Genomic DNA, 26,722 nt, shown 5'->3' on the forward strand with positions numbered 1-26,722 from the left:
TTTCTATGAAAAAGTCATCTTGAGTCGAGTCTATTCCTTACAAAATTTAAGTCAATTTAGAGCTCACGTCTTCAGCTATGGCTGGATCATTCAAATCAATTGTTACTGACTATCTTGCCGAGTTGGCAGCCCCGACTGAAGTCGGAATTCAAACTCCAAATATCGAAATCCTGCCAAATCTGGTCGCTCTTGTTCTACACTTGAATAACACAAATTATTTAATCCAGATTGTGATTTTCTCAAAAACGACCGTTAATTTTTTTTTTATTTTCAAAAAATATTTTTTGTCTTTAATATTCAAATTTTTTTGACCGTTATTTTTAGTTTTCTTCGTAACGGAAATTTGTATTTTAAAATAAGTTGAGTTCGAAATGTTTGAATTTTTCGACAATCTAATGTGCGTCTATGAGGACAACTCAGGGTAGAATGAATTTAGCGACATTTTGGGGGTTTTTGTTTCAAAAATACTAGAATATTGCCAATTTAGAGGAGTTAAAGCTTAATTAGCAGAGCTCGAAGTTGATTCGGATTTTGCATGAAAAAGTCGATTCCAGTTGATTCGACACCATATAATCTTATCAATTCCTAGATTGATCCCGTAATGGCTCATGGAGCAGACATAATCTTTCAAATTTTTACCCAATTTCTTGAAGAATTTTGGCGAATTTTTAATTGATTTTCATGCAAAATTCAGCTGTTTTTGAGGAATTAATTGAGTTATTCTGGCGGATTTTTAGCCGATTTTTCTAGAGAATTCTGTCCAGTTTCAAACTAGATTCCTGTTTATTTGCTGCTCCGGTTTCAAACTTTTTTTTTTGCAGAGCTTCAGTCGGATTTTTGACAAATTTTTGAATATTTCTTGGAAAAAAAAAATTGTAAAAATTGTAAAAATTCAGTAAAAATCCCTGAGAATTGAGTCTTTTGAACCACAACTCCCATTAACCCTACCAACCCCCCCATCCCCTCTAGTTATCCACCCCACCCATAATCTCAACATAAATTATCCAAAAAATTCCACATCGATTCCACACAAAATAAGAACAAACTCAATGAACCCAAAAATTTTCATCCTCAAAAATCTACTTGAAAATCACTCAAGTAAGTCACCAATGTGCTGTGCTTACTCAATTTGAAATTAATAAACCCAAAACCGTGAATTTACAATGCATAATAATTTGCGCATTACCTTTATCCGTCTGTAACTTTACTTCCATTTTGCCATGCCACAATTTAAATCCAATTAATATTTTTCATTTGAAATCATTAATGGATATCCACTTGGACATGCTTTATTTTTTGAGAATCAATTAGAATCATAATTATGGCTGCTTATGGCACAAAGTATAGGAAAAATAAATTAATTATTTACGTCCTTGAGGTCAAATATGTGTTCTGGTCATAAAAGGGCGTTGAATATGCTGAATTAATTGACTTTGTAGACCAGACTAGCGCCATTTCATTTCGAAAAAAATTCGAAAATATTCGAAATTGATTTTCGAAAATTCAAAAAATATTTTTCCGTTGATATAAATATAAACCAGACTTGTGTCATTTCATTTCGAAAAAATTCGAAAATATTCGAAATTGAATTTCGAAAATTCAAAAAATATTTTACCGTTGATATAAATATAAACCAGACTTGTGTCATTTCATTTCGAAAAAAATTCGAAATTACTTCGAAAATATTCGAAATTGATTTGCGATAATTCAAAAAATATTTTACCGTTAAATTATTTTATAAAAATTTTCAATTCTTTTCATGAAATTAAGACTCAAATGATCATTGATATCATTGCCTATTTGAAAGAAAACAGTTACATGCAGCAGAAGTTAATTAAATATTGATTTTTATATTTGTAACGTATTTTTTGAATTTAAAAATTTTAACTGTCATTTATTTTTTTAAAAAACATAATTTTTATCCCCATTTTTTAATTTAAATAATAACGGTCAATATTTGAAATGGCGATAGTCTGTTATAGACCAGATAGAAGTTAAACTTTTAAAATGTGACTCAAGGGTCAATTTTGCCATTCTTGATACACAGACTTAAATGGATTTAAAAGAAAGTTTAGATCTATCCTTACGGTGAATAAATGATTAAAAACTTTTTCGAGAATTAAATGGAAAAGATTGTTGAGATGAATGGCCAGGGGATGGACAATTGTTGCAGACTAGCGCCATTTTAAATATTGACCGTTATTAAATGAAAAAACGGGGATAAAAACTAAATTTTTCAAAAAATAAATGACCGTTGAGATTTTTTAAAATCAAAAAATACGTTACAAACAAAAAAATCAATATTTTTTGAATTTTCGCATTCAATTTCGAATATTTTCGATGTAATTTCGAGTTTTTTCGAAATGAAATGACGCAAGTCTGATTTGTTGTTGGATTTTTTGATAGTAAAGGATGTAAATGTCAAGGTGGGTGGGGGATTTGTGGAATTTAGGGATACGTAGAGCGTTTTGGACCATAATTGGGCACAAGATGATTAATCTAGATTAATCGATCCAAAATCCAGTTCTACCTAGGCGTGACTCTGAGTTTATGTCGTATGGCCAATTTTCGAATTTTAGACCGATTAACCAACAACTGCTGTATAAGTCCCTAATTTTGATTACGACTCCAACCAAAATTCAAGCTACTCCAAGCAATTTCCCCCCTTAAATCAACATTCATCCCAGAAAAACAAAAAGTTTCCATCCCTTGCATCAAACAAAAGGTTTTTAACTCTCAACAAAGCAAATAAGTAAATCTGAAAATTCTATTTGGGTTGAATCTCATCATTTACTTTAATTTCTAATGGACATGGGGTTATGTTACCAAAAAAATAAAATATATAAAGTTGAATCTCATCTGTCTATCCAAAATTCATTCATTCTTAACGTAAATATTTAATGGCTGTAAATGTCTTTATAGTTAAAGATTTAGGATGGATTTCAATTAATTTTTGGATTGAATTGTGGGAATGTTGGGTGTGAATTGAATTGTAAATGAGGTTGGATGGGATTTTTTTTGGGGGTTTTGGGATTTTGAGGAAATTGAAATGATTCGTGGAATTTTTTGGAAGAAATTCTCAATTTTATGTCCATTTTGTTCAAAAGTAATTGACAAAAATCAATAAAATCTTCTCAAAAAAGTCTCAATTTAAATTGTTTTATAAAAGATTAAATCAAATTTATGACTGTAGAATTGACAATAAAGTCAAGATCAGAGTTGGTAGCTAAAAGACTCCAGAAAGCACATGGTGTCGACTGAACTCAAAATCCAACCAAATCTTTCTCGTTCCCGATTTCAAATCGGTTTCGGTTCCGATTTTGGTTCCGATCTCGGCTCGATTTCGGTTCCGGTCTTGGTTCGATTTCAGTTTCGATCTCAGTTTGGTTTCGGTTCCGATTTTGGTTCCGACCTCGGTTCCGATCTTAGCTCGATTTTGGTTCCGATCTCGGTTCGATTTCAGTTCCGATCTCAATTCAGTTTCGGTTCCGATTTTGGTTCCGACCTCGGTTCTGATCTCAGCTCGATTTTGGTTCCGATCTCAGTTCGATTTCAGTTCCGATCTCAGTTCGATTTCGGTTCCGATTTTGGTTCCGACCTCGGTTCCGATCTTGGTTCCGACCTTAGCTCGATTTCGGTTCCGATCTCAGCTCCATTTCGGTTCCGACCTCAGATCGATTTCGGTTCCAACCTCAGATCGATTTCAGTTCCTTTCTCGGTTCCGATCTTAGTTCCGATCTCGGGTCATTTTTGGTTCCAATCTCGGTTCGCTTTCGGTTCTGATCTCTATGTCAGTCTCAGTCTCGGACTCCAAAATTCATCAAAACTGAAACTTCATATAACCCTCCATACCAACCCTGCAATCAAAATCTTCAAATGCCATTTTATGTCTCATAAAAATTATCCAAAAATTTTCCTTCATTCTCTTTTATACAAAGAAACAAAAGCACAAAATCACATCAACGTCGGTCAATACCCAGCTCAATCATCTTATGACTTTATACATCTACACAGTAAGACACAAGTGGTCTTTTTTTTTGTTGTTTTATTAGATCGAAAATTATATTACCGAGAATAAATCAATTAAATTTAATTAGATTTTTCCTGTAGGCTGTGTTACTTCCACCCACATCTACTATTATTTTGTCGATACTTTTTCCCCTCAGCTTGTCCAAAACGGAAATTTCATTTGATGCCTCTGGTTTGTTGCTTTTTTTATACTCTATCTCACTTATTTATGATTTTATAAAGCTTTATTGTTGCTACTTTTGTTTTTTTAAAGGGAGGGACTGTTCACATATTACGTAACGCTATTAGGACCCTTTTTTTCTAGATTTAGGGGGGTCTCTCTAGGGTTAGGAAGTTTTTTAACCATTTTGAGAGGCCTTTGGGACTCTTCGGGGGGCTCTTCCCATTTTAAGGTGGGCTCTCCTCATCTTAGGATCTTAGGGAGCCTCTCCCCTTCTTTGTGGGGGACTCTTTCCCATCTTAAAAGGGCCTACTCCAATTTAGGGAGCCTTTTCCCATATTATGAAGGTCTTCCCCATCATAGGACGGTCTACTTCATCTTTGGAAGATCTCCCCCATTTTAAGAGGTCCTACCCTATCTTAGGAGGGTCTACCCCCTCTTAAGAGGGTCTACCCCATCTTGGGAGGGTCTACCCTATCTAAGGAGGGTCTCATCCCCATCTTAGGAGGGTCTACCCCATCTTAGGGGGGTCTACTCCATCTTAGGAGGGCCTACACCATCTTAGAAGGGCCTACCCCATCTTAGAAGGGTCAACTCCATCTTAGGAGGGTCAACTCCATCTTAGGAGGGTCTACTCCATCTTAGGAAGGTCTACTCCATCTTAGAAGGGTCTATCCCATCTTAGGAGGGTCTACTTCATCTTAGGAGTCTCTTCTCCATCTTAGGGGGTTATTCCTAATTTAATGGGTTATTCCCCATCTTAAGGGACTATTCCCCATCTAACAGGGTCCCTCTCTATCTTAGAGTACCCTTCCCCTCCTATGTGGGACTTGAGATCACAGAATGAACAAGTCGACTCATCATGTTACGTAATAAGTGAACAACTCCCCACCCTCTTTTGTAGATATAGACATGATTGTTGGTAGATAGACAAAGTTGTGAATGAAAAGTAGATAGTCAAGTGCATAGAAAATGAGAAACTTTTTAAGTGCAGTCATAGATATGAGATTATAAACTTCTTTTTTTTGTTGTTGTGTGTATGATATTTTGTGCTCTTTGTGTTGTGAGGATTTACGGAGTGTATGCAAAGTTGTGTGATATTTTGATGAATTTATGGATGGCAGATGAATTGTGTATGTAACTGATTTTTAATCTCATAAAGTGAATGAATTCATTAAAAATAAAAAAAATTGATACAAATTGGATTTTATGTTATGAAATTTCATGTGATTTGAATGATAATTCGGCTTCAAGTCGAGAAAGTTCGGCATTTAGTCGGGAAAGTTCGGATTTTAGTCGGAATTATTCGGCTTCTAGTCGGGGATACTCGGCTTTTCATCGTAATTGTTCGTCTTTGAATCGGAATAGTTCGGATTTTTATCGGGAAAGTTCGGATTTTAGTCGAGAAAGCTCAGCTTCCAGTCAAGAATGTTCGGCTTTTAATTGAGAAAGTTCGGCTTTGAGTCGGAATTGTTCGTCTTGAAATCGGAAAAGTTCGGCTTCAAGACGGAAAAGTTCGTCTTCTATTCGACAAAGTTGAGCTTTTAGTCAAAATTGTTCGTCTTCAAATCGGCAAAGTTCGGCTTTTAGTCGGAACTTTTCGTTTTCTATTCGGCAAAGTTCGGCTTTTAGTCAAAAAATTCGTATTCTAATTGGAAATGTTCGGCTTTTCATCGTTATTGTTCGTCTTTTATTTGGGAAAGCTCAGCTAATCGTAAGGACTGGTAAGAGTGCACAATTAGTACGATATGGATATACCTCATTACCATACCAGGTGTATCACCATACCATACCATACCATACCACCATCGAAGCAATCGCCCATAACCTTACATAACCTTAAAAAAAATTATTATATTAAATCATTAATAATTAAATTACAAGACATAAAAAAAACAGTTGTTCCTCATAACAAGTCACATCCGTACTATGACAACAGTAGATAACAAAAAATAAAAAAAAAAATTTTGTTATTCACAAATAAAAGGTCATGTTATGTCATGTCTCTCATATTCATCCAATCATCTCGACTATCTCATTAATCATCACAACACATCCACAACATGAAATGACAAGACATCACATCCATTAATTACCCTACCAAAAAAAAACAGAAAAATCAGAATGCAAAAAAAAAATAAAAAATAAATTATTTCATAAATCTCATCCGCACTCCTTTTTGCTGTCCATTCAACATAAAATCATGACCATTTTTGGACTTCCTTCCTTCTTTTTTTGTGGATGGAAACGGCAGTAAAATCAGAAACTCATTCAACCTAAATTTTTTTCCTTTTTTTTTACATCTCGCATATCAATTTGTAAGTATCATCATCATCATGGTCGTCGGCATGCACACTCAATGGTCATAGATGAGCATACATAGAAAATTGGGGCTTTTGGAATGTTTGGGTATAAGGAGATGAGATAAGAAGGTGTAATCGCGCAGTTTATAGAAGAATTTTTGGGGATAGTTTGAGTGGATTATTGGATGTAAATGGGAGGACATGAAGAGATAAGAATGGAATTTTGGGATATGAAATTGAAGCTTTAAGGAATGGAAGGGTGGATTTTGATTTGAATAATCACATTTTTGTCTTAAATTCCATTTGGAAGAGTTTGTTGTCAAATGGGATAGTTCGGTTTTCTTCGGAAAATTTCGGATCTTTTCGGAAAAGTTCGGGTCTTTTTCGGAAAAGTTCGGGTTTTATTTTTCGGAAAAATTCGAGTCTTTTTAGAAAAGTTCGGGTATTTTCGGAAAAGTTCGTGTATTTTCGGAAAAGTTCGGGTCTTTTCGGAAAATTTCGGGTATTTTCGGAAAAGTTCGGGTCTTTTTCGAAAAAGTTTAGGTCTTTTCAGAAAAGTTCGTTTCTTTTCGGAAAAATTCGTTTGATTTCGGAAAATTTCGTGTCTTTTCGGAAAATTTCGGGTTTTTTCGGAAAAGTTCGGGTCTTTTTCGGAAAAGTTCGGGTCTTTTTCGGAAAAGTTCAGGTCTTTTCAGAAAAGTTCGTTTTTTTTTCGGAAAAATTCGTTTGATTTCGGAAAAGTTCGTGTCTTTTCGGAAAAGTTCAAGTCTATTCGGAAAATTTCGGATATTTGTCTCAACATTGTTAAGCTTCTGATCTTCAAAATTCAGCATATCAAGCAGTTGACAGCCTGCACTCAAAAGCACTCACTTTCATCATTTTCAAGCTATGATCTCCGAAAAAAAAAGCTCTGTTTGTAACAATAAAACATCAAGTTTCATTTTATTCATCCTTTGTATATCCTTTGACCCATTTCATCACTAAAATATAAAAAAAAGGTTCCTTTAAGCATTTTATTAGTAGTCATCTTAGAGGATATCCATTTGAATTTATGATGCAGAAGATTTAGGAAGCTTCTATGGATTTTGAGGGTTATTTTGGTGTCATGAGAGTGTGCATGCTGTCAGGGGTGTGTTTATGGGGAAGGGGGGTTTGAAGGTTTAACCCCAATCCCCTGCATGATGTCCTTTTAAGTCGGATAAGCAAATTTTGTATTTAGACCCAAAATTGACATAAAATCACAGTGGTGGACAACCTTTGTGCCACGGCACCTTCATGAAATGTCGTGAACCGTATGTCCCGTGTGGTTTCGGTTGAGGCTAACCACCAAGTTGGTCCGTGGATAATAAAAGGTTGTCCACCCCTGCAATACCCTCAAAAATGCTTTAAAAGCATCTCACAGACTGTAAATTTAAATCACAAATGTTCCGTTAATATTACAACTGTGGATAGCATATAGACGCTGATTCAAAGTCAGCACATCATTGTGACGTCACAAATCAGAAATATGACGTCATTTAAGATTGATTTTGGCCCATTTTGATGTGAAAAAAATTGAATTTAAAATTCATGACATTTCCAGATTTTTTTTTTGGTGCTTATTCTAAACTTTATGCATAAATTTACAAGAATTTGAATATTAATCTTCATTTTCTTTTCCTTTTTTTTCTCATGAAAATCGGTTGAAGTTGTGAAAGAAATTGTGTTTATAATTTATTGCCAAATATCCTTGGGGTTCAAGATTTTTTAGTATCGTGTAACACTTGGCAGAACTTTTGGATTTTTGTGTGGATGATATAGCATTGTTTTGTTTAAATTAGCTGTTGTCGGGTTCAGCTGAGGTTTGGGAATGTTTATTGGAGATTTTTTTAAATAATTTTGAAACATATTTTGAACATTTTAATCAATTAATTGAGATTTTGTAGTAAAAAAACGAACTTTTACCGAAGAAAGCCGAAGTTTTTCTGAAAAAAGTCGAACTTTACCGAAGAAAACCGATCTTTTTCCGAAATAATCCGAGCTTTTATCGAAGTAATCCGAACAATTGCCGAAATAATCCGAGCTTATACCGACGAAAACCGAACATTTGCCGAAATAATCCGAGCTTTTATCGAAGAAATCCGAGCTTTTAAAAAAGAAAGCCGAACTTTTAACGAAGAAATCCGAACAGTTGTTGAAATAAACCAGTTGTTGAAATAAACCGAAGAATTCCGAACTATTCCCGAAGTAATTCGAGATTTTAGCGAAGAAATCCGAACAATTGCCGAAATAATCCGAGTTTTTAACGAAGAAATCCGAACATTTTCCGAAATAATCCGAGCTTATACCGAAGAAAACCGAATCATTGCCGAAATAATCCGAGTTTTTACCGAAGAAATTCGAACAATTGGCGAAATAATCCGAGCTTTAACCGAAGAAAGCCGATCTTTTTTCGAAATAATCCGAGCCTTGACCAAAGAAATCCGAACAATTTTCCGAAATAATCCGAGCTTTGACCGAAGAAATCCGAACAATTTCCGAAATAATTCGAGTTTTGTCGGAAAAAGCCGAATTTTTACCGAAAAAAACCGATCTTATACCAAAATAATATAAAATTGTACCAAAATAATATAAAATTGTACCAGATACAGCGGGGAGTTGGGGAGGCCGGATATTGCTATAAATGATCCAAAAATCTTACCAACCACATCCCAAATTCAGTCTCAAAATCCCCTCCTGAATATTAATCCCACATAACTTATGCTAATCCCACTACAAACTAACCTAAATCGTCCATCAATTTCCTACAAAATTTCATCTTACATCCCATAAGATATCAACTACATCTGATTCAACACGGATGAGCAACATATCCCATAAATATTACGGATAGGTTGTTGGAAGAGGAAGTTTAAGTTGATTTGCATCCGTACATTTTGTATATCTGTGAATCACTGTGACTGTTGATAAATCTAATAACTTTTTTTTTTTTTTTTTTGCTGCTTCCTTCTTCCATATTTCAACTGTGGGTGCCTGCAAGGAAACTTTTATCATATGTGAAAATGATATGGGATGTGCTGTGTAGGAATCAAGACAGACAGGCAGTGAATATGGATATTTTATACTGAATTGTGTTGGCTGTTAAATTGTTTTTTTTTTTTTTTTTGGGGGTGAAATTTAGGTGTAGGGAGCTTAAGTGGCTTGATTGTGAAGAAGATTAGGAGATTAGGAGGGTTAACTACTGAACACCGGAGTAGGAGTCATGGGTTTAGGCTTAGGGCGGGGCATAACCAGAAATATTGGGAGAGACAACGGGACAAGCGGAGGATCGGAAAATCGGTCAATCGGACAAAGCGGACAATCAGATAATCGGACGAGGAGATAAGGGGACAATCGGACGAGAGGACAATCGGACAGTCGGACAATCGATCAGAGACAAGGAGACAAGGGGACAAGGATACAATCGGACAATCGGACAAAGCGGACAATCGGACAAAGCGGACAATTGGATAATCGGACAGTCGGACAATCGGAAAAGGGGACAGTTGGAAAATCGGACAAGTTGACAAGAGAACAATCAGATAATCGAACAATCGAACAATCGGACATGGATACAATCGGACAAGGGTACAAGGGAACAATCGGACATGGGTACAATCGGACAAAGCGTACATTCGGAGAATTGGACAATCGGACAAGGGGACAAAAGGATTGTCGGACAATCGGACTAGGTGACAAGGGGACTAGGAGACAATCGGAATATCATGCCAAAATTCAAGTTCAAATCGCATTATATTTATCAAAATAATGTCTAAACAGCAGGCTTTAAGCTAATTTGACAAAACATTTTGTCAAAACATTACGAATTAATTTATAATAAAATATTATTTCTGTAACCAACAAAACAACCGAAAGCTACAAATGAACAAAACAAGCCAAAAAAATCACAACAAAACCAAAACCCGTGCCTCTATAAAGCCCCACATAAAAGTAAATACATGAAATTAATGATAAAGTTCTTTAAGCTCTTCCATATTAAAGTTCTGGCTGTGATTCACATAGGATTAATAAATTATTTAACTTACAAAATTACAAAATAGTTCAAAAACTTTTTTTTTTTCATAATTTTTGTTCCATTTATAAAGTTGGATAATTAAAGTAGACATGATGAACTAATCTTTGGGATTTATATAATTGAAAATGTGTGTAAATGTACTTAATGCTTGAACGGTAGAGCTAATTTGGAGTTAAATGGAATTGTAGGATGAGGTAGACAGATAAATGGATAGAGGAATTTAGGGCAGGAGGGTATTAAGGGGGAGGTGGAACAGGGGTGTTGCACAATTCCTATTGAACGCCCCCGGGGCAACAGTTTCTTCAAATTTGAGCAGAATTTTGACAGAAAATGTCAGATTTTTGATAGAAATTGTCCGATTTTCGGCAGAAAATTTGAAACTTTTGGCAGAAAATGTCAGATTATTAATAGAAATTGTCATATTTTGACAGAATTTGTCAGATTTTGGTGAGCAATTTTCTGTTTTGTGGCAGTAAATGTCAGATTTTGGCAGAAATTGTCAGGTTTTTGGAAGAAATTTTAAGGTTTTGGCGAAAAATGTCAGACTTTTGGCAGAAATTGTCAGATTTTTGATAAAAATTGTCAGTTTTTTGGCAGAAAGTGTCAGATTTTGATAGAAAATGTCAGACTTTTAGCAGAAATTGTCAGATTTTTAATGGAATTTGTCAGATTTATGTCAGAAAATGTCAAATTGTTGGTAGAAATCGCAAGATTTTTGTCAGAAAATGTCAGTTAAGCCGGAATTCAGTCAGAAAATGTCAGAATTTTGACAGAAAATGTCCAAAAACTGTCAGAATTCATTCTTAATTCAACAATACTTTAATCCACATTTTGTATTACCTCAAACAATCCATGACACATCATTAACTTCCATTTCACACACATAACAATTCCTCATCTTTTCCACTCGTTTGACAATAAATAAAAGCAAAATTTTAGATCTTAAGATGACTGTCAATTATCATAAACAACAAAAGACAAAAGACTAAAAAGGATTCAAATTGAGCATAAAATTTATGCCCATTTTAAATTTTCCATCAACACTTAACCCCAAAAAAAAGTATCTCAAAAATGGATAATATCAAGAAGTAACAAAAGACATCCCAAAAAAAACATGGAAATGAGATCAAAGTTGTGTCCTTTGAAAATAATCTTATGATGCATAAAATTGAGACTCATTTTCTTTTATTGTTCCTGATAGTTATTTTATGTTCTTTTTTTTATAGAAAATGATGTTTATAGCTTTTGGGGTGGAACTGCAATTGCCGATTGAGGTTAGAATATTGGTGTAACTAAGTTGGTCAAATTAAATATTTTTTAGTCCATAAAATGCATCAAAATTGATTTTGACTGAGATTTAGGATGAATTAGTCAACATAACCTCAATCTTGGGGGGTTGGTTTCTTGACAAGCTGGATGTACCCTAGTCTGCACTATCCTACTGGGGAAGTTAGGGTACGTTAAGCTCTGTACTAGTTGTCCTAGGTCACCCTGTCCCACTTTATGTTGGGTATTTTGAGGTTAGGTCGATGTCAGGGTAGGTAGGATAGCCAAGGATGGTCTTGCTTATTTGGATACGACAGAATTGGATAGAATAGGATAGAATACGACATTTGACTGTCGAAAAATTCGAACATTTCAAACTTAACTTATTTTAAAATAAAAATTTACGTTACAAAGAAAATTAAAAGTAACGGTCAAAAAAAATTTAAATTTTGAAAGAGAAATTAACGGTTGTTTTTGAGACAGCCACACTCTGATTTGACCAATCATGACTCGGTGCCGGATTTTGGATCGATTCTTGTGATATTCTTGTCTGGATGTTCCAACTCCAAAAGTCCTGCCAACTCTGATCCAAACACCCAAAAGTTGCCCATCACTTGCATTAAGACAATAAAAAGCAACTCAAGTTATTTTTAAGTCCATGAGGAGGAGTTCCATTTGCTTTTTGTGTCGACGATAAAGCATGAATCAAGAAATGAATCTAAAATCCTTTTATTGTTTTTGCGGTTCTTTAGCAATTATTCAGCAGCACAAAAATCCTTTTCATGTTCATGACATTTGTGATTCTACACATTTAAGGCTTCAATTATTATAAAAAAAAAAAAAAATTCTCATTTTAAACTCTTTTTTTCTATTGTTTGAGGGGGATTTTGTGTGTGTGTGTGTATGTATGTATGTATGTATGTATGTATGTATGTATGTATGTATGTATGTATGTATGTATGTATGTATGTATGTATGTATGTATGTATGTATGTATGTATGTATGTATGTATGTATGTATGTATGTATGTATGTATGTATGTATGTATGTATGTATGTATGTATGTATGTATGTATGTATGTATGTATGTATGTATGTATGTATGTATGTATGTATGTATGTATGTATGTATGTATGTATGTATGTATGTATGTATGTATGTATGTATGTATGTATGTATGTATGTATGTATGTATGTATGTATGTATGTATGTATGTATGTATGTATGTATGTATGTATGTATGTATGTATGTATGTATGTATGTATGTATGTATGTATGTATGTATGTATGTATGTATGTATGTATGTATGTATGTATGTATGTATGTATGTATGTATGTATGTATGTATGTATGTATGTATGTATGTATGTATGTATGTATGTATGTATGTATGTATGTATGTATGTATGTATGTATGTATGTGTATGTATGTATGTATGTATGTGTATGCAGCACCTATGTGTGTGTGTCTGTCTGTATGTCAGCACGACAATGCATAGCTTTTCTGTAAAAAAAGCTAGTTGACTGTAAGACAAGCAAGAGTAATGGAAAATGAAAAATGTGGTGTGAAATTGACAGAACAAAAAGGATGCAAAAATGCAAAAAAATGATGCGGAAAATTTGAAAAGAGTTTGGTTTTGAATTGTGACTGCTGGATGCAGCTGTTGTTGGATGGGAATATTTTGAAAGGTTTTTCAGTCAAGTTGATCATTATTTCAGTCAACTTGACTGTTTTTCAAGTCAACTTGATTGTTTTTTCAGTCAACTTGATTAATTTTTCAGTCAACTTGATCGTTTTTTCAATCAAATTGATTGTTTTTCACTCAACTTGATTCTTTTTTCAGTCAACTTGATTGTTTTTCAGTCAACTTGATCGATTTTTTAGTCAACTTGATTGTTTTTGTAGTCAACTTGATTGTTTTTATCAGTCAACTTGATTGTTTTTTTCAGTCAACTTGATTGTTTTTCAGTCAACTTGATTGTTTTTTTCAGTCAACTTGATTGTTTTTCAGTCAACTTGATCGATTTTTTAGTCAACTTGATTGTTTTTGTAGTCAACTTGATTGTTTTTCATTTAACTTGATTCTTTTTTCAGTTAAGTTGATTGTTTTTTCAGTAAACTTGATTGTATATTTATACAATTTGATTGATTTTTCAGTCAACTTGATTGTATTTTTATACAACTTGATTTTTTTTCAGTCAACTTGATTATTATCTCAGTCAACTTGATTGATTTTTCAAGTCAACTTGATTGTTTTTAGCCAATTTTATTGATATTTCAGTCAACTTGAATGTTTGTTTGTCAACTTGAGTGTTTTTCAAGTCAACTTGATTAATTTTTCAGTCAACTTGATTGATTTTTCAGTCAACTTGATCGATGTTCAGTCAACTTGATTGTTTTTTTCAATCAACTTGATCATTTTTCAGTCATTTTGATTGTTTTTTTCAATCAACTTGATTGCTTTTTCATTCAACTTGATTGTTTTATTTCAGTCAACTTGATTGTTTAATTTTAGTCAACTTTATCGATTTTTCAGTCAACTTGATTGATTTTTCAGTCAACTTGATTGCTTTTTCAGTCAACTTGATTGCTTTTTCAGTCAACTTGATTGTTTTTCAGTCAACTTGATTGACCAAAATTGACAGATTGATCCAAAATTCAACAAAAAACATGATCAAAACTCCTACTAACCATAATCACAACAAAGCTGTAAAAAGCCAGCAATAAAGTCAACATCAAGCATCATCAAAGAAGCTTCACATTCCCCAAACTGATCAACACAACCAGCAAACTAAGCAAAACTACAACAATCAACAATGAATCCCCAAAAATAGTCTACAAACAGCTCTAACAAAGCCACTTTAATTAAAATCGTCTACCACATATCTTGTACCTGTACATGCTTACCTGTCACTTTTCAAAAATAGCCCAAACCATATCCAACTCAGCCACAACATACAGCAAAGTGTGCAAGTACAGCACACAATATAAGTAAAAATTGTCACGAAATTCCCATTTCGAAAATTTTTATTTACATTTTTTTTTTGTGTCCCAACGACCGATGAACAAAACAAAAAAGCTCCCAAAGCTCATTTTGTTGCTGTTTGATGTGCGGAATGGACACAAACACAAAAAAAAAATAACTGAAAATGAAAATGATGTAGGAAGGAAAATTACTTTGTGTGCTCAATAAATGAACTTTTTTGGGGTGGGATGTAGTCGCAGAGGTAGGGGAGGAACTGGTGATAAGTAGTGGGATGGGGGGTCAAGTGAGGTTATGGTCAATATTCCTATTCAGAAGCTCTTTGATTTTGAGGCTTTTGTGACAAAAATTTGCAACATTTTCATGTATATGTTTGATTTAGTTTCAACTGAGTAATGGACTAAGCGAGGAAAGGATTAGAGGGGTCAAAATCAATGGGTCTAGGTTTGGGTCTAGGTCTAGGTCTAGGTCTATGTGACTATGTGTCTCTGTGTGTCTCTGTGTGTCTCTGTGTGACTGTGTGTCTGTGTGTCTGTGTGACTGTGTGTCTGTGTATGACTGTGTGTCTGTGTCTGTGTGTCTGTGTGTCTGTGTGTCTGTGTGTCTGGGTGTCTGTGTGTCTGTGTGTCTGTGTGTCTGTGTGTCTGTGTGACTGTGTGTATGTGTGTTAGTGTGTGTCTGTGTGCCTGTGTGTGACTGTGGGTCCGTGTGTGACAATGTGTCTGTGTGTGTCTGTGTGACTGTCTGTATGTGTTAGTGTGCACAAAATCTCAGTCAATTCAGTCCCTAAATTAAAAACCCTACAATACAAAATCAAACGACCATGAACATGAAGTCTAACCCCAAAAAAATCGTAATCAAAAGTATATAACACGTATGTGAGTGTGTATATGTGTAAATGTGAGTGTGTGTGGGTGCGGAAGTAATTTTTGAATGATGGGAAAAGTTGTGCATTGACATCTGTTTCAACTTTATACGACAAAAAGCTGAATGAATGAGTTCAATTTTGTGTTTTTTGTTTCGAAACAAAAGTAAAGTTGATAAAATTTTCTTGAATTATTGTCATGCTCGGAAAAGTCAGAAGGTGTTTCAAGCACATGACAAACTTTATATTGAATTACTGAATTTGATTGATTTTTTCAGAGGTTTGTTCTTCAAGTTTAATAGCAATTTTGGCGATTTTTGTTCAATTTTGAGTTCACTTGAGTTTGTATTTACTTGACTGTTGCGGACTTGTATACATTGTTGTAGGGCAACTCATCTGACTGACAGATTTTGAGTCAAATTTGAACCAAGTTGGCTTCCATATCGAATAAACTCGAAACAAAATCAATACAATCAAGTTGACTTGAAAGCTTTTAAGTTGACTTTAAAGCTCTCAAGTTGACTTCAAAACTCTCAGATTGACTTTAAATCTCTCAAGTTGACTTCAAAGCTCTCAACTTGACTTCTAAGTTCTCAAGTTGACTTTAAAGCTCTTAAATTGACTTTAAGGCTCTCAAGTTGACTTTAAAGCTCTCAAGTTGATTGCAAAGCTCTCAAGTTGACTCTAAATCTCTCAAGTTGACTTCTAAGTTCTCAAGTTGACTTTAAAGCTCTTAAATTGACTTTAAAGCTCTTAAGTTGACTACAAAGCTCTCAAGTTGACTTCAAAGCTCTTAAGTTGACTTCAAAGCTTTCAAGTTGACTTCAAGGCTCTCAAGTTGACTTTTAAGCTCTCAATTTGACTTGACAACCATCAAGTTGACTTCAATGCTATCAATTTGATTTAATGGCAATCATTTGAAAACAGTTAAGTTAATATGAGAGCAATAAAGTTGACTTAAAAACAATCAAGTTGACTAGAAAGCTATCAAGTTGACTTAAAAGTAAACATGTCAATTTTAAAGCTCAAATTGACCTAAAACTATCAAAATGACACTAAAAGAAATTCAAATTGGCACTAAAAAAAGTCAAGTTAACAAGAAAAAAAAAGTCAAGTTGACACAAAAAAAGTTAAGTTGACTTGACATAACTCGACATTGAGCTTTGCTTGAAACTATCAAACTTACATTATTGCATGTTCCGTTGCTATTCTCAATAATTGTCTCTTGTCTACAGAACAGCGTCAAATGTGTCTAAAAAAGCAAGCAATAATGTTGATGCTGGAAGCTTTCAATGCTTAAACTGTAAAATAAATATTTTATGTGTAGCTGCTTGGCTGCTTGGGAAGATTGTTGATGTCAATAATCGGTTTTAGTTCTCAACTATCTTGCATGTCATGTGCATCCTGCCAACTTTTCTTGCTTCTTTTTTGATGTGTAAATTTGCATATTTTTTTGACTACATTTTTGTGTTCACTGATTGCATCAAGTTTTAAAATTCAATTCCGATTTTTGGGTAGAAACTTTTTTTTTTACATTTTTTGTATGCTTTAAGCTTTTGCTTGACTTTTTTTTTCTCAAAATTTATTTTTGCTTTTTTTTTTCTTAGATTAATGAAATTTTTTATGAATATTCTTCTAAAGGGATGGACACTTGAGGGTGGGTTTAGGGATAAATATCAATTTAGTATCAATTTAAATAAAATTAATAATTTATAAATTTTTTAGAATTTTTTTTAAAAAAATTAAATTTTCTTTGATTTAAAATTAAAAAATTTAAAAATTTTAATTTTTTAAAAAAAAAATTTACTTTTTTTAAATATAAAATTTTTAAATAGTTTTGATAATTAAATTTTAAAATTAGGTTAAAATATTGAAAAGAAAATCGTGGGAAAGAGAAATATTTTAAAATTTTTAAATTAAAATTTGATAAAAAAAGAATTTAAATTGTAGGTATTAAAAAATATTTTATTTTGTTTAATTTAAAGCTTTTGATTTAAAAATGAAAAAAATTTTATTTGTTAAATTTTTGAGCCGTTTAAATTTGTTTATTTTTTTTTAAAAATTCTGTACTTTAATAAGTTTTTAAATTTGTTAAATTTTTCAATATTTAATTTTTAAAACTTTTGAAAATTATTATTTTTTTTGAATTTTTTAAGTTCTTTGGTTTTAAATTTAAAATTAATTTTTTACTTTTTTTTAATAAAATATTTTTTTTAACTTTTGATTTAAACCTTTTAAAAATATTTAAATTTTTCGAAAAAATTGATTTTTTATATTTAAATTATTAAATTTTCAAAATTTTTAAATTTTTATATAAATTAATTAATTCTTTTAAATTTTTTTAATTTTTAAATTTTTAAATTTTGCATTTTTAAAATTTTTTTTTCTTTAAAAATTTCAAAATATTTAATGAATTTAAAAAATATTTAATTCTTTTAATGTTTTTAAATCTTTTTAAATTTTTATTTTTCTATTTTTTTAAATTTATTTTAATTTTTAGAAGAATAAAATTTTTGTTGAATTTCTTCAATTTCATTCAATTTTTTAAAAATATCAAATTATTATTTAATTATTTATTTATATTTACAATTAAAAAACTATATAAAATAGATTACGAGTGTCCATCCCTTGCAAACTTTTTTTTTCAATTTTTTTCCCTTTCAAATTTTGATCAAAACTTTTTTTTAAAAAAAGTAATTAGAAAAAAAAAATCCTAAAAGTTTGAAATAATACAAATTTTTTTTTAAAAAAATCCACCAAAAAGTTTTTTTACTAAAAATAATTTTTTTCTCTTTTTTTTTTCTTTCTACCACAAAACGAATTAAAAACCAACATAAAATCACAATTTTTAACTTTTTTTTATCCTATTTTTCCTATCCAAAAAATTTTTTTGATAACCCCTTGTACCCCCATCAACCCCTAAAAACCCCCTCACCACCAAAAATCATTAAAAAAAAACCAAAAAATTTGAAAAATTAAAATATAAAAAAAAATCACTAGTATGTAGTGAAGTGTGTGATTGTGGCAATTAAAACCATTGGCAACATAATGCTGGTCACTTATCTGCTACAATTTATGTTTGCTGTTATTGGAGTGCAGCTGTTTAAGGTAATGGCTCAACTTTTTTTTCCTTTTTATTAATAATAAAAATTTAATAATTTTCAAAATTTATTGTTTGTTTTTTTCATTTTTATTACCCAAAAAAAATTAGTAATTTTAACCTCAAATTTGACAATTTTTTCTTTTTTGACATTTTTTCTAACATTGCAATTAATTCTGATGAAATTTAACCGACTTTTAATCGTTCTGAACTTTAATCCGAATAGCTGAAGTCGGATAGTCGATCGGATATTTTGCACCAGTTTTGGCATAAATCTGGCTTGGTGTTAAGTTTGATTTATTCGAATTCGGATTAAATATGGCTGCATCGTGTCATATTCGGATTAAATCTGGCACTATCATGCCAGATTCGGATAATCCGAATACCAACTCCATCTTGCTAAATTAGGATTGTCCGAATATCATTCTAATTTGGGATTAAATCTGGCACCATCATGCTAGATTCGGACTATCCTAATAATATGCCAGATTCGAGTAATCCAAAGATCAGTCCAAAATCGAATTAAATCTGGTATTTCAGATTCGGATTTTCCAAATGCCATTCAAGATTCGGACTAAATCTGGCTCATTCGTGCCAGATTATGATAATCCGAACATCATTACTGAATTCAAATTAAATTTGGCATCCTAATATTAGATTCGGATTGACATTCGGATTTCATTCGAAATGTTATTCCAGATTCGGATTAAATATGGCAGCATTGTGCCAGATTTGGATTATCCGTACATCATTCAAGAGTCGGATCAAATATGGCAGCATTAAATTAAGCAGTCGGATTGAATATGGCAAGATTCTAAATTCGGATTAAGTCTGGCACTATCACGCCATGTTCGGATTATCCGAATATCTTTCCAAATTCAAATAACATTCAACACCATGCAAGAGCCACGCCATCCTGATGCCAACTTTTGTATCGATTAACCGACTTGACTTCCACCACAATATCGTCAAAAACAAATAAATTATTGCAACTAAATTGAACAATTTTAAAAAAATTAAATTTCTATTGTTGGAACTAGTTCATTAATATCAATAACAAATCCACTTGAATGCTCACAAAAACTTCAATTTCATTCCTGAATTCCTTACGGTTAACTTGTTGCTGTCATTTACAGGAAATTCTCTCAAGTTTATTAAATTATTCTCCAACCCGAGCAGCACAGGCCTCTGCCAAGTCGTCATATTTGCTGATTTTCACCCATTTTTATGGCACTGTGCTGATCGGGCATAAGATTTAATTTAAAACTTTTCAAATTTGACATAATTCAGGTGATGATAAAAAGCATTTCTTCCAAACTTATTGTCGTCGTTTTGATAGATTTCTTCCAATTTTCTCACTTTTTTCTTTGTCTGTTCTTGGAACTTTTTCCCACCCACATACTCAGCATCAAATTCATTTTCATCTTATATCCTTTTTTTTTTATTTGTTACTTTTGGTTCCGCATTTTCTCATCTTCATCTTCATTTATTTCATTCATTCATCTGAAATAGATTGAGAAGTTTAAAAGGCATTGGGGGTTGATGTATAAAGCGCATTTTTGGGGATGTTGATCGCTGGCTGTAATTTAGAAATTTTTAAAAAAAGACTCAATATTTTTAATTTTTTAACGTTTTTCAAAAATTCAAATTTTTTAATAGTTTTCAAAAATTCAAATTTTTTAATAGTTTTCAAAAATTCTAATTTTTTAACGGTTCTCAAAAATTCAAAAATTTTGTAACGATTTTCAAAAATTCAAAAATTTTGTAACGATTTTCAAAAATTCAAATATTTGTAACGGATTTCAAAAATTCAAATTTTGTAACGCTTTTCAAAAATTCAAATTTTGTTTAATTTCTAAATTTTGAAATTTTTAACGGACTTTCATAAATTAAAATTTTTTCGTTTTTTAACGTTTTTCAAAATTTCAAATTTCATAATAATTTTCAAAAATTTCAAATTTTGTAACGCTTTCCAAAAATTTAAATTTTGTCCAATTTCCAAAATGGGAAATTTTGAAACGTTTTTCGAAAGTTCAAAAATTTCAACGGTTTTCAAAAATTTATGTTTTCAACGGTTTATGAAATTTAAATTTTTAACGGTTTTTTGAATTTTGAATTTTAAATCAAATTTCTGTTTAAATTATCAACTTCAAAAGCACGAATCTGGATCCCATGTAGCTGATCATTCAGTCATAATTAAGCCAATAAACAGCAAATCCTCAAATATCCACAAAAGTGCGCTAAAAGTGAGACACAGACACAAGTAGAAGTTTCATGTGTCAAATTAATGCCAAAAAAAAAAACTTTATTTAATTTTTCTTCACATTTTCTTTTTACCGTTGACATCCTGAAATATTTAATCAAATTTTCTTTTCATTTTTCCTTTTTTTTTCACATCCACGACCCAAAATACATCAAAATTACAGGGAAAGTTCTTCAGTTGCACGGATGGCTCAAAACGTACGGAAGAGGAATGTCACGGGACATATTTAGTGATATCAGGTGATGACTCTGAGAGTCCAGAGATTAGAGATCGTGTGTGGGACAATAATCGCTTCCATTTTGATGACGTTGCCAAAGCCATGTTGACATTATTTACAGTATCAACATTTGAGGGATGGCCTAACTTACTATATGTGTCAATTGACTCAAATGCTGAAAATTATGGACCAATACACAATTTTAGACCTATTGTTGCTGCTTACTATATTGTATATATTATTATTATTGCATTCTTCATGGTTAACATATTCGTCGGTTTTGTTATTGTCACATTTCAAAATGAGGGTGAACAGGAGTACAAGAATTGTGATTTGGACAAGAATCAGAGAAACTGTATTGAATTTGCGCTCAAGGCGAAACCTGTGCGGAGGTAAGTTCTGATGACTTCCATTTTAACGGTCATTTGAATTTTGAATTTTAACGGTAATTTGAAATTTAAGTTTTAACGGTCTTTTAAAATTCAAATTTAAACACTTTTCTGAAATTGAAATTTTAACGGTCTACTGAAATTCAAAATTTAAAGGTCATTTGGAATTTAAATTTTAACGGTCTTCTAAAATTTAAACATTAACGGTTTTCTGAAACTCAAATTTCAACGGTCTTCTAAAATTCAAATTTAACGGGTTTTTAAAATTCAAATTTTACTGGTTTTTTGACATTCAAATTTGAACGGTCATTTGAGTTTCAAATTTAATGGTCATCTAAAATTAATATTTCAACGGTCACCTGAAATTCAAATTTTAACAGTCTTTTCAAATTCAAACTTTGACGGTCATTTAAAATTCAAATTTTAACGATCATCTGAAATTCAAAATTTAACGGTCATCTTAAATTCAAATTTTAACGGTCATTTAAAATTCAAATTTTAACGGTCATCTTGAATTCAAAATTTAACGGTCATCTTAAATTCAAATGTTAACGGTCATCTGAAATTTAAATTTCAACGGTCTTCTGAAATTCAAATTTTAACGGTCATCTTAAATTCAAATTTTAACGGTCATCTGAAATTCAAATTTTGAAAATTTTCTGAAATTCAAATTTTGAAAATTTTCTAAAATACAAATTTTAACTGTCATTTTAAATTCAGAATCCTAACAATTTTGGATATAATTCCAACAACTAACACAAAATCACATCCAATGGAACAGACATGTCCTGAATCGAGATCCAGACTAAGATAAAATTACATAACCTCATAAAAAAAAATCAATAATTTTTCAAAATTGTTCCTTTAAGCACTTATTGACATAAAAAAGAATGTGCTGAAGCATGCCAACATGCAGCATAACTTTCAATATTCACACAAAAAACAGGAAGAACTTTAACATTTGCAGCACATTATCACCCAATTTCTTGGTGACTCTACCATCAGACATGATAAAATGACATAGGAAATATAACGGATAATAATGTAAAGTTTTATAGCATAGCTGAATAATGCAGATAAAGTTTTGATAGTTCAGGGTGGTGTAGTGATTGAATATTTGAGGTTATGTTCAATTTTGAGGTTATGAATTATTGATGGTTAGAGTCTATTTGGGGATATGACTGGTATGTTGGGGTTTGAATCTTAGGAATGATTTGTGGACCTTAACTAAGTCCTCTTGTTCTTAATTTGGGTTTCTGAACCTCAATTAGGGCTTTTGAACCTTAATTAGAGATTTTGGATCTTATTCAGAATTTTCGGACCTCAGTCAGAGTTTTCTGGACCCTAATTATTGTTCCTGGTTCTTATTTTTGGTTTTTGGACCTAAATCAGACTTGCTGGGACACAATAAGAGGTTTCCGACCCTAATTAGAGATTCTGGATCCAAGTGAGTCTTAATCAGAGCGTAAAGACATCAGACTGCGTGTCTGGATCTCATTTAGGGTTACCAAACCTCAGTCAGTAATTGTAGACCTCAATCAGGGGCTTTTGTACCTCAAACGGGTTTTTTGGACCACGATCAGGGTTTCGAGAACTTTAATTACGGCTTCTCAACCCTAATCAGTGTTTCCGGATTTAAGTCGGGGATTCTGGACGTCATTTAGGTCTTGTGATCCTCAATCAGGATATCTGAATCTCAATTAATGATCAATGCTACTTCCTTTTGACCATTATTATCTCCAAAAAGCACAACAATGCTTCCTCCTCCTCTCAGTCTGAATGTTAATCCCCTCTTGATTGTTAATCCTCACCCCATTAAGCATAAGCATCAACAATAATAACAAACTATAAACTTTTTAGCGCATTTTTGAATTTTTTTTTTCAAAAAGGTAGCTCAATAAGACACAATGTCCGGTCGGTCCTTAAGTCGTTGAGAGCTCGGGATGGTTTTCAATGATCAGTTCCATTAAGTTGTTGCGGCACCGGGCATTTAAAAGTTTCAAATCAACGCATCATTTTCATAACAACAAAAACACGTTTTTTCATTGTTTTACAGTGTTTTTCAATGTTTTTTCGATGTTTTTACAGTGTTTACTGAACAATATTTGAAATTTTTTTGACCGTTATGAAGTTTGAATTATAAAAATCCGTTAAATCTTGTTTTTTGTGGGTCTGGAAGTGACCTGGATCCTACTGGATCTTGTTTTGTGGATCTGGAAGTGACCTGGATCCTACTGGATCTTATTTCGTAGACCGGGACAAAAATGCGCTTAAGTCCCTCGATCAATTAACACGAGGAGTTTTGTACTTATTTTATATCCATTACATCACATTCCAATAAAAATATGCAATTCCGTTATAGTCAAATGAACTTATCTATCAATATTATTTTCCATTTCCATTTGCATTCTCACCAATACACAGATACATCCCAAAGCATCGTATCCAATATAAAGTATGGTGGTTCGTTACATCACAGCCATTTGAATATGCTATATTCATCCTTATCATGATAAATACAATAACATTAGCAATGAAATTTTATCGACAACCACGCGAATATACGGAAGCACTTGATGTACTTAATATGATATTCACAGCTGTTTTTGCACTCGAATTTGTCTTTAAATTAGCTGCATTTCGTTTTAAAAATTATTTTGGTGATGCCTGGAATGTCTTTGACTTTATAATTGTACTTGGATCATTTATTGATATTGTTTATTCGGAAGTAAATACAATGAATGCTGTGGCAAAGGATGCGGCAGCAACGACAGCTGCGGCAGCTGCTGTTGCATCTGGTGCAACAGCTGGGACTGTTAAGGCTGCATCTGGTTCCATCATATCAATCAATTTCTTTCGACTATTTCGTGTTATGAGATTAGTCAAGTTATTGGCGAGAGGTGAAGGCATACGAACATTATTGTGGACATTTATCAAGTCTTTTCAGGCATTGCCATATGTTGCGTTGTTGATTGTTATGCTGTTCTTTATTTATGCTGTTATTGGAATGCAGGTGAGTTGAACTTTTTTAACTTGATTTTGATTAAGGGTATGAAACTGATTTAATTGGGTTAGGGTCGAAATTCGGACAATTTTGGGTCAAAGTCTGACAATTTTGGTCAATTTTGAGCAAAATTCGGACAAATTTTGAATCATTTTTGAGTCGAATCCGGACAATTTTGGGTCAAATTCGGACAATTTTGGGTCAAATTCGGACAATTTTGAGTCGAATTTTTAGCAGAATTTGGTTAATTTTTGAATAGAATTCGGCCAAATTTTGAATCATTTTTGAGTTGAATTCGGACAATTTTGGGTCAAATTCGGACAAATTTTGAGTCGAATTTTTAGCAGAATTTGGTTAATTTTTGAATAGAATTCGGCCAAATTTTGAATCATTTTTGAGTCGAATTCGGACAATTTTGGGTCAAATTCGGACAAATTTTGAGTCGAATTTTTAGCAGAATTTGGTTAATTTTTGAATAGAATTCGGCCAAATTTTGAATCATTTTTGAGTCGAATTCGGACAATTTTGGGTCAAATTCGGACAAATTTTGAGAAGGATTCAGACTATTTGTAGCAGATTTTGGACATATTTTGAACTGAATTTGGTTAATTTTGAGCAGAATTCGGACAATTTTGAGTAAAAATTAGTCAATTTTCATCCGAATTCAGTCAAATATCGTCAAATAAAAACTAAAACTCAAAGCCAACTTAAATTTAAAATTTAATTTATCATAAAACCTTAAAAATTCTACAAAAACAATTGCCATTAATTCTAAGAATATTTAACACCGATGTGACACTCATTAGCATATTGCTGTAAAGCTTCACATTCTGTTGATTCCGTCATATTTGGACATTTTCTAAACAGCTCAGTTTGAAGACATCCAAAAATGTAGCCCGAAATTGGATGACAAATTATTTCACCACTAAATGTCGGCACCGATTGTGGGGCGTTGAGCTTTGTGTCTCGATACACGACACGTGCTGGAATTGATTAAAATAAAATTTAAATTTCAAGTTAGGAAGTAATTGGTGAAATGTGGATAAGGCGCATTTCTTGAAGGGGGTTTGGGAATTGATGACTAGCAAGGCATGGAAGGTGTCTAGGCTGGAAGGTATCTAAACTGGAAGGGTGTCCAGAATAGAATGTGTCTGAACTGGAAGGGTGTTCAGACTGGAAAGTAATCAGACTGGAAAGTGTCTACTCTGGAAAGTGTCCAGGCTAAAATGTGTCTGGGCTAAAATGTGTCCAGGCTAGAATGTGTCCCGGCTAGAATGTGTCCAGGCTAAAATCTAATCTACTATCCCCAACCCCCATTTTCATATACTTACTCTCCATTACACACAAATCAACAGCTTTTGCAGCAATTTCACCCCACTCACGATTACCACTAACCGCATTCATAAATAGACGCTTTAATGTTATTGCATCAAAGAATCCATGTCCTTTATAAATTTTCGTTTGATTAGCTATGCATTCCATGACACAATTACCTTTTGGCGATTCACCCGGTTGAAGATCTTGAAGTTGTCGTTGTGTATTTCGTGAATATTTTGTTATACATGAGTCATTAAGATGAGTGTCTATGATGTTTGGCAGGGTGAGACAGCAATCGGTGGCATCCTGGGTGGGAAATTGAGATTATTTTGAGGTTATGTTGTTCAGGGCTGCCCAAACTGTGTGCCAAGGGACTCTTTGATTGGATAATGACAGGAACCGTGTATGGCATACGATTTATGGGGTATTGGGTGACTCGGTGCACAGTTTGGACAGCACTGGGGTAGTTCTGGTGTTGGGATTGAGGTTATGTTGTTCAGGGTTGTCCAAACTGTGTGCCAAGGGACTCTATTGTGGAAACATTGACTAAATTTGGACATAACATGCGGATAATTGGGTTTTTGAGTTGATTGTTGGTGCCGCGACACACAGTTTGGACAGCACTGGGCAATACTTACCTTAGTAGTCGGTGGACCATCCGAACACAGTCGTTGACTGTCCGAAATCACAAAAAGTCGAAAAAAAATTGAAAATTTAATTAAAATTCGATTCATTGTCAACCAAACGACACAATGTACAGTCACTA

The 26,722-nt window shown here is 32.7% G+C and overlaps 2 protein-coding genes across 5 annotated transcripts in view; one reads left to right on the forward strand and one right to left on the reverse strand.

Moving 5' to 3' along the window:
- The window catches only part of Ca-alpha1D (Ca[2+]-channel protein alpha[[1]] subunit D), a 104,505-nt gene that overhangs the window by 62,439 nt on the left and 15,344 nt on the right, over positions 1 to 26,722 (forward strand). For 3 of the 4 annotated variants that reach the window (XM_070652474.1, XM_070652461.1, XM_070652481.1), the window contains exons 15-16: positions 21,193 to 21,638; positions 24,060 to 24,648. In XM_070652474.1, the coding sequence (XP_070508575.1) occupies positions 21,193 to 21,638; positions 24,060 to 24,648 (1,035 nt within the window). Of the gene's footprint in view, positions 1 to 18,666; positions 18,775 to 21,192; positions 21,639 to 24,059; positions 24,649 to 26,722 lie in introns of all 4 variants that reach the window. The other variant, XM_070652468.1, reaches the window with a different exon arrangement.
- On the reverse strand, positions 25,347 to 26,712 carry LOC139092875 (odorant-binding protein 47-like). The gene is made up of 3 exons (XM_070643468.1): positions 26,595 to 26,712; positions 25,971 to 26,262; positions 25,347 to 25,622 (listed from the first exon to the last, which is right to left on the reverse strand). The coding sequence occupies exons 1-3, from the start codon at positions 26,688 to 26,690 to the stop codon at positions 25,411 to 25,413; spliced, it is 600 nt and encodes a 199-aa protein (XP_070499569.1). The 5' UTR covers positions 26,691 to 26,712; the 3' UTR covers positions 25,347 to 25,410.

The sequence above is a fragment of the Chironomus tepperi genome, unplaced genomic scaffold, assembly GCF_022539635.2.
Source record: "Chironomus tepperi strain 1889 unplaced genomic scaffold, CSIRO-AGI_Ctep_v1 contig_7, whole genome shotgun sequence".
NCBI lineage: Eukaryota > Metazoa > Arthropoda > Insecta > Diptera > Chironomidae > Chironomus > Chironomus tepperi.

Bases quoted from the DNA above. Each gene is read 5' to 3' on its own strand.
- LOC139092875 (XM_070643468.1), bottom strand. From the start codon at position 26,690: ATGAATCGAATTTTAATTAAATTTTCAATTTTTTTTCGACTTTTTGTG. The intron at 26,263-26,594 runs GTAAGTATTGCC...TTTCCCACCCAG, and splicing joins ATGGTCCACCGACTACTAAG to GATGCCACCGATTGCTGTCT. The intron at 25,623-25,970 runs GTAAGTATATGA...AATCAATTCCAG, and splicing joins TGATTTGTGTGTAATGGAGA to CACGTGTCGTGTATCGAGAC.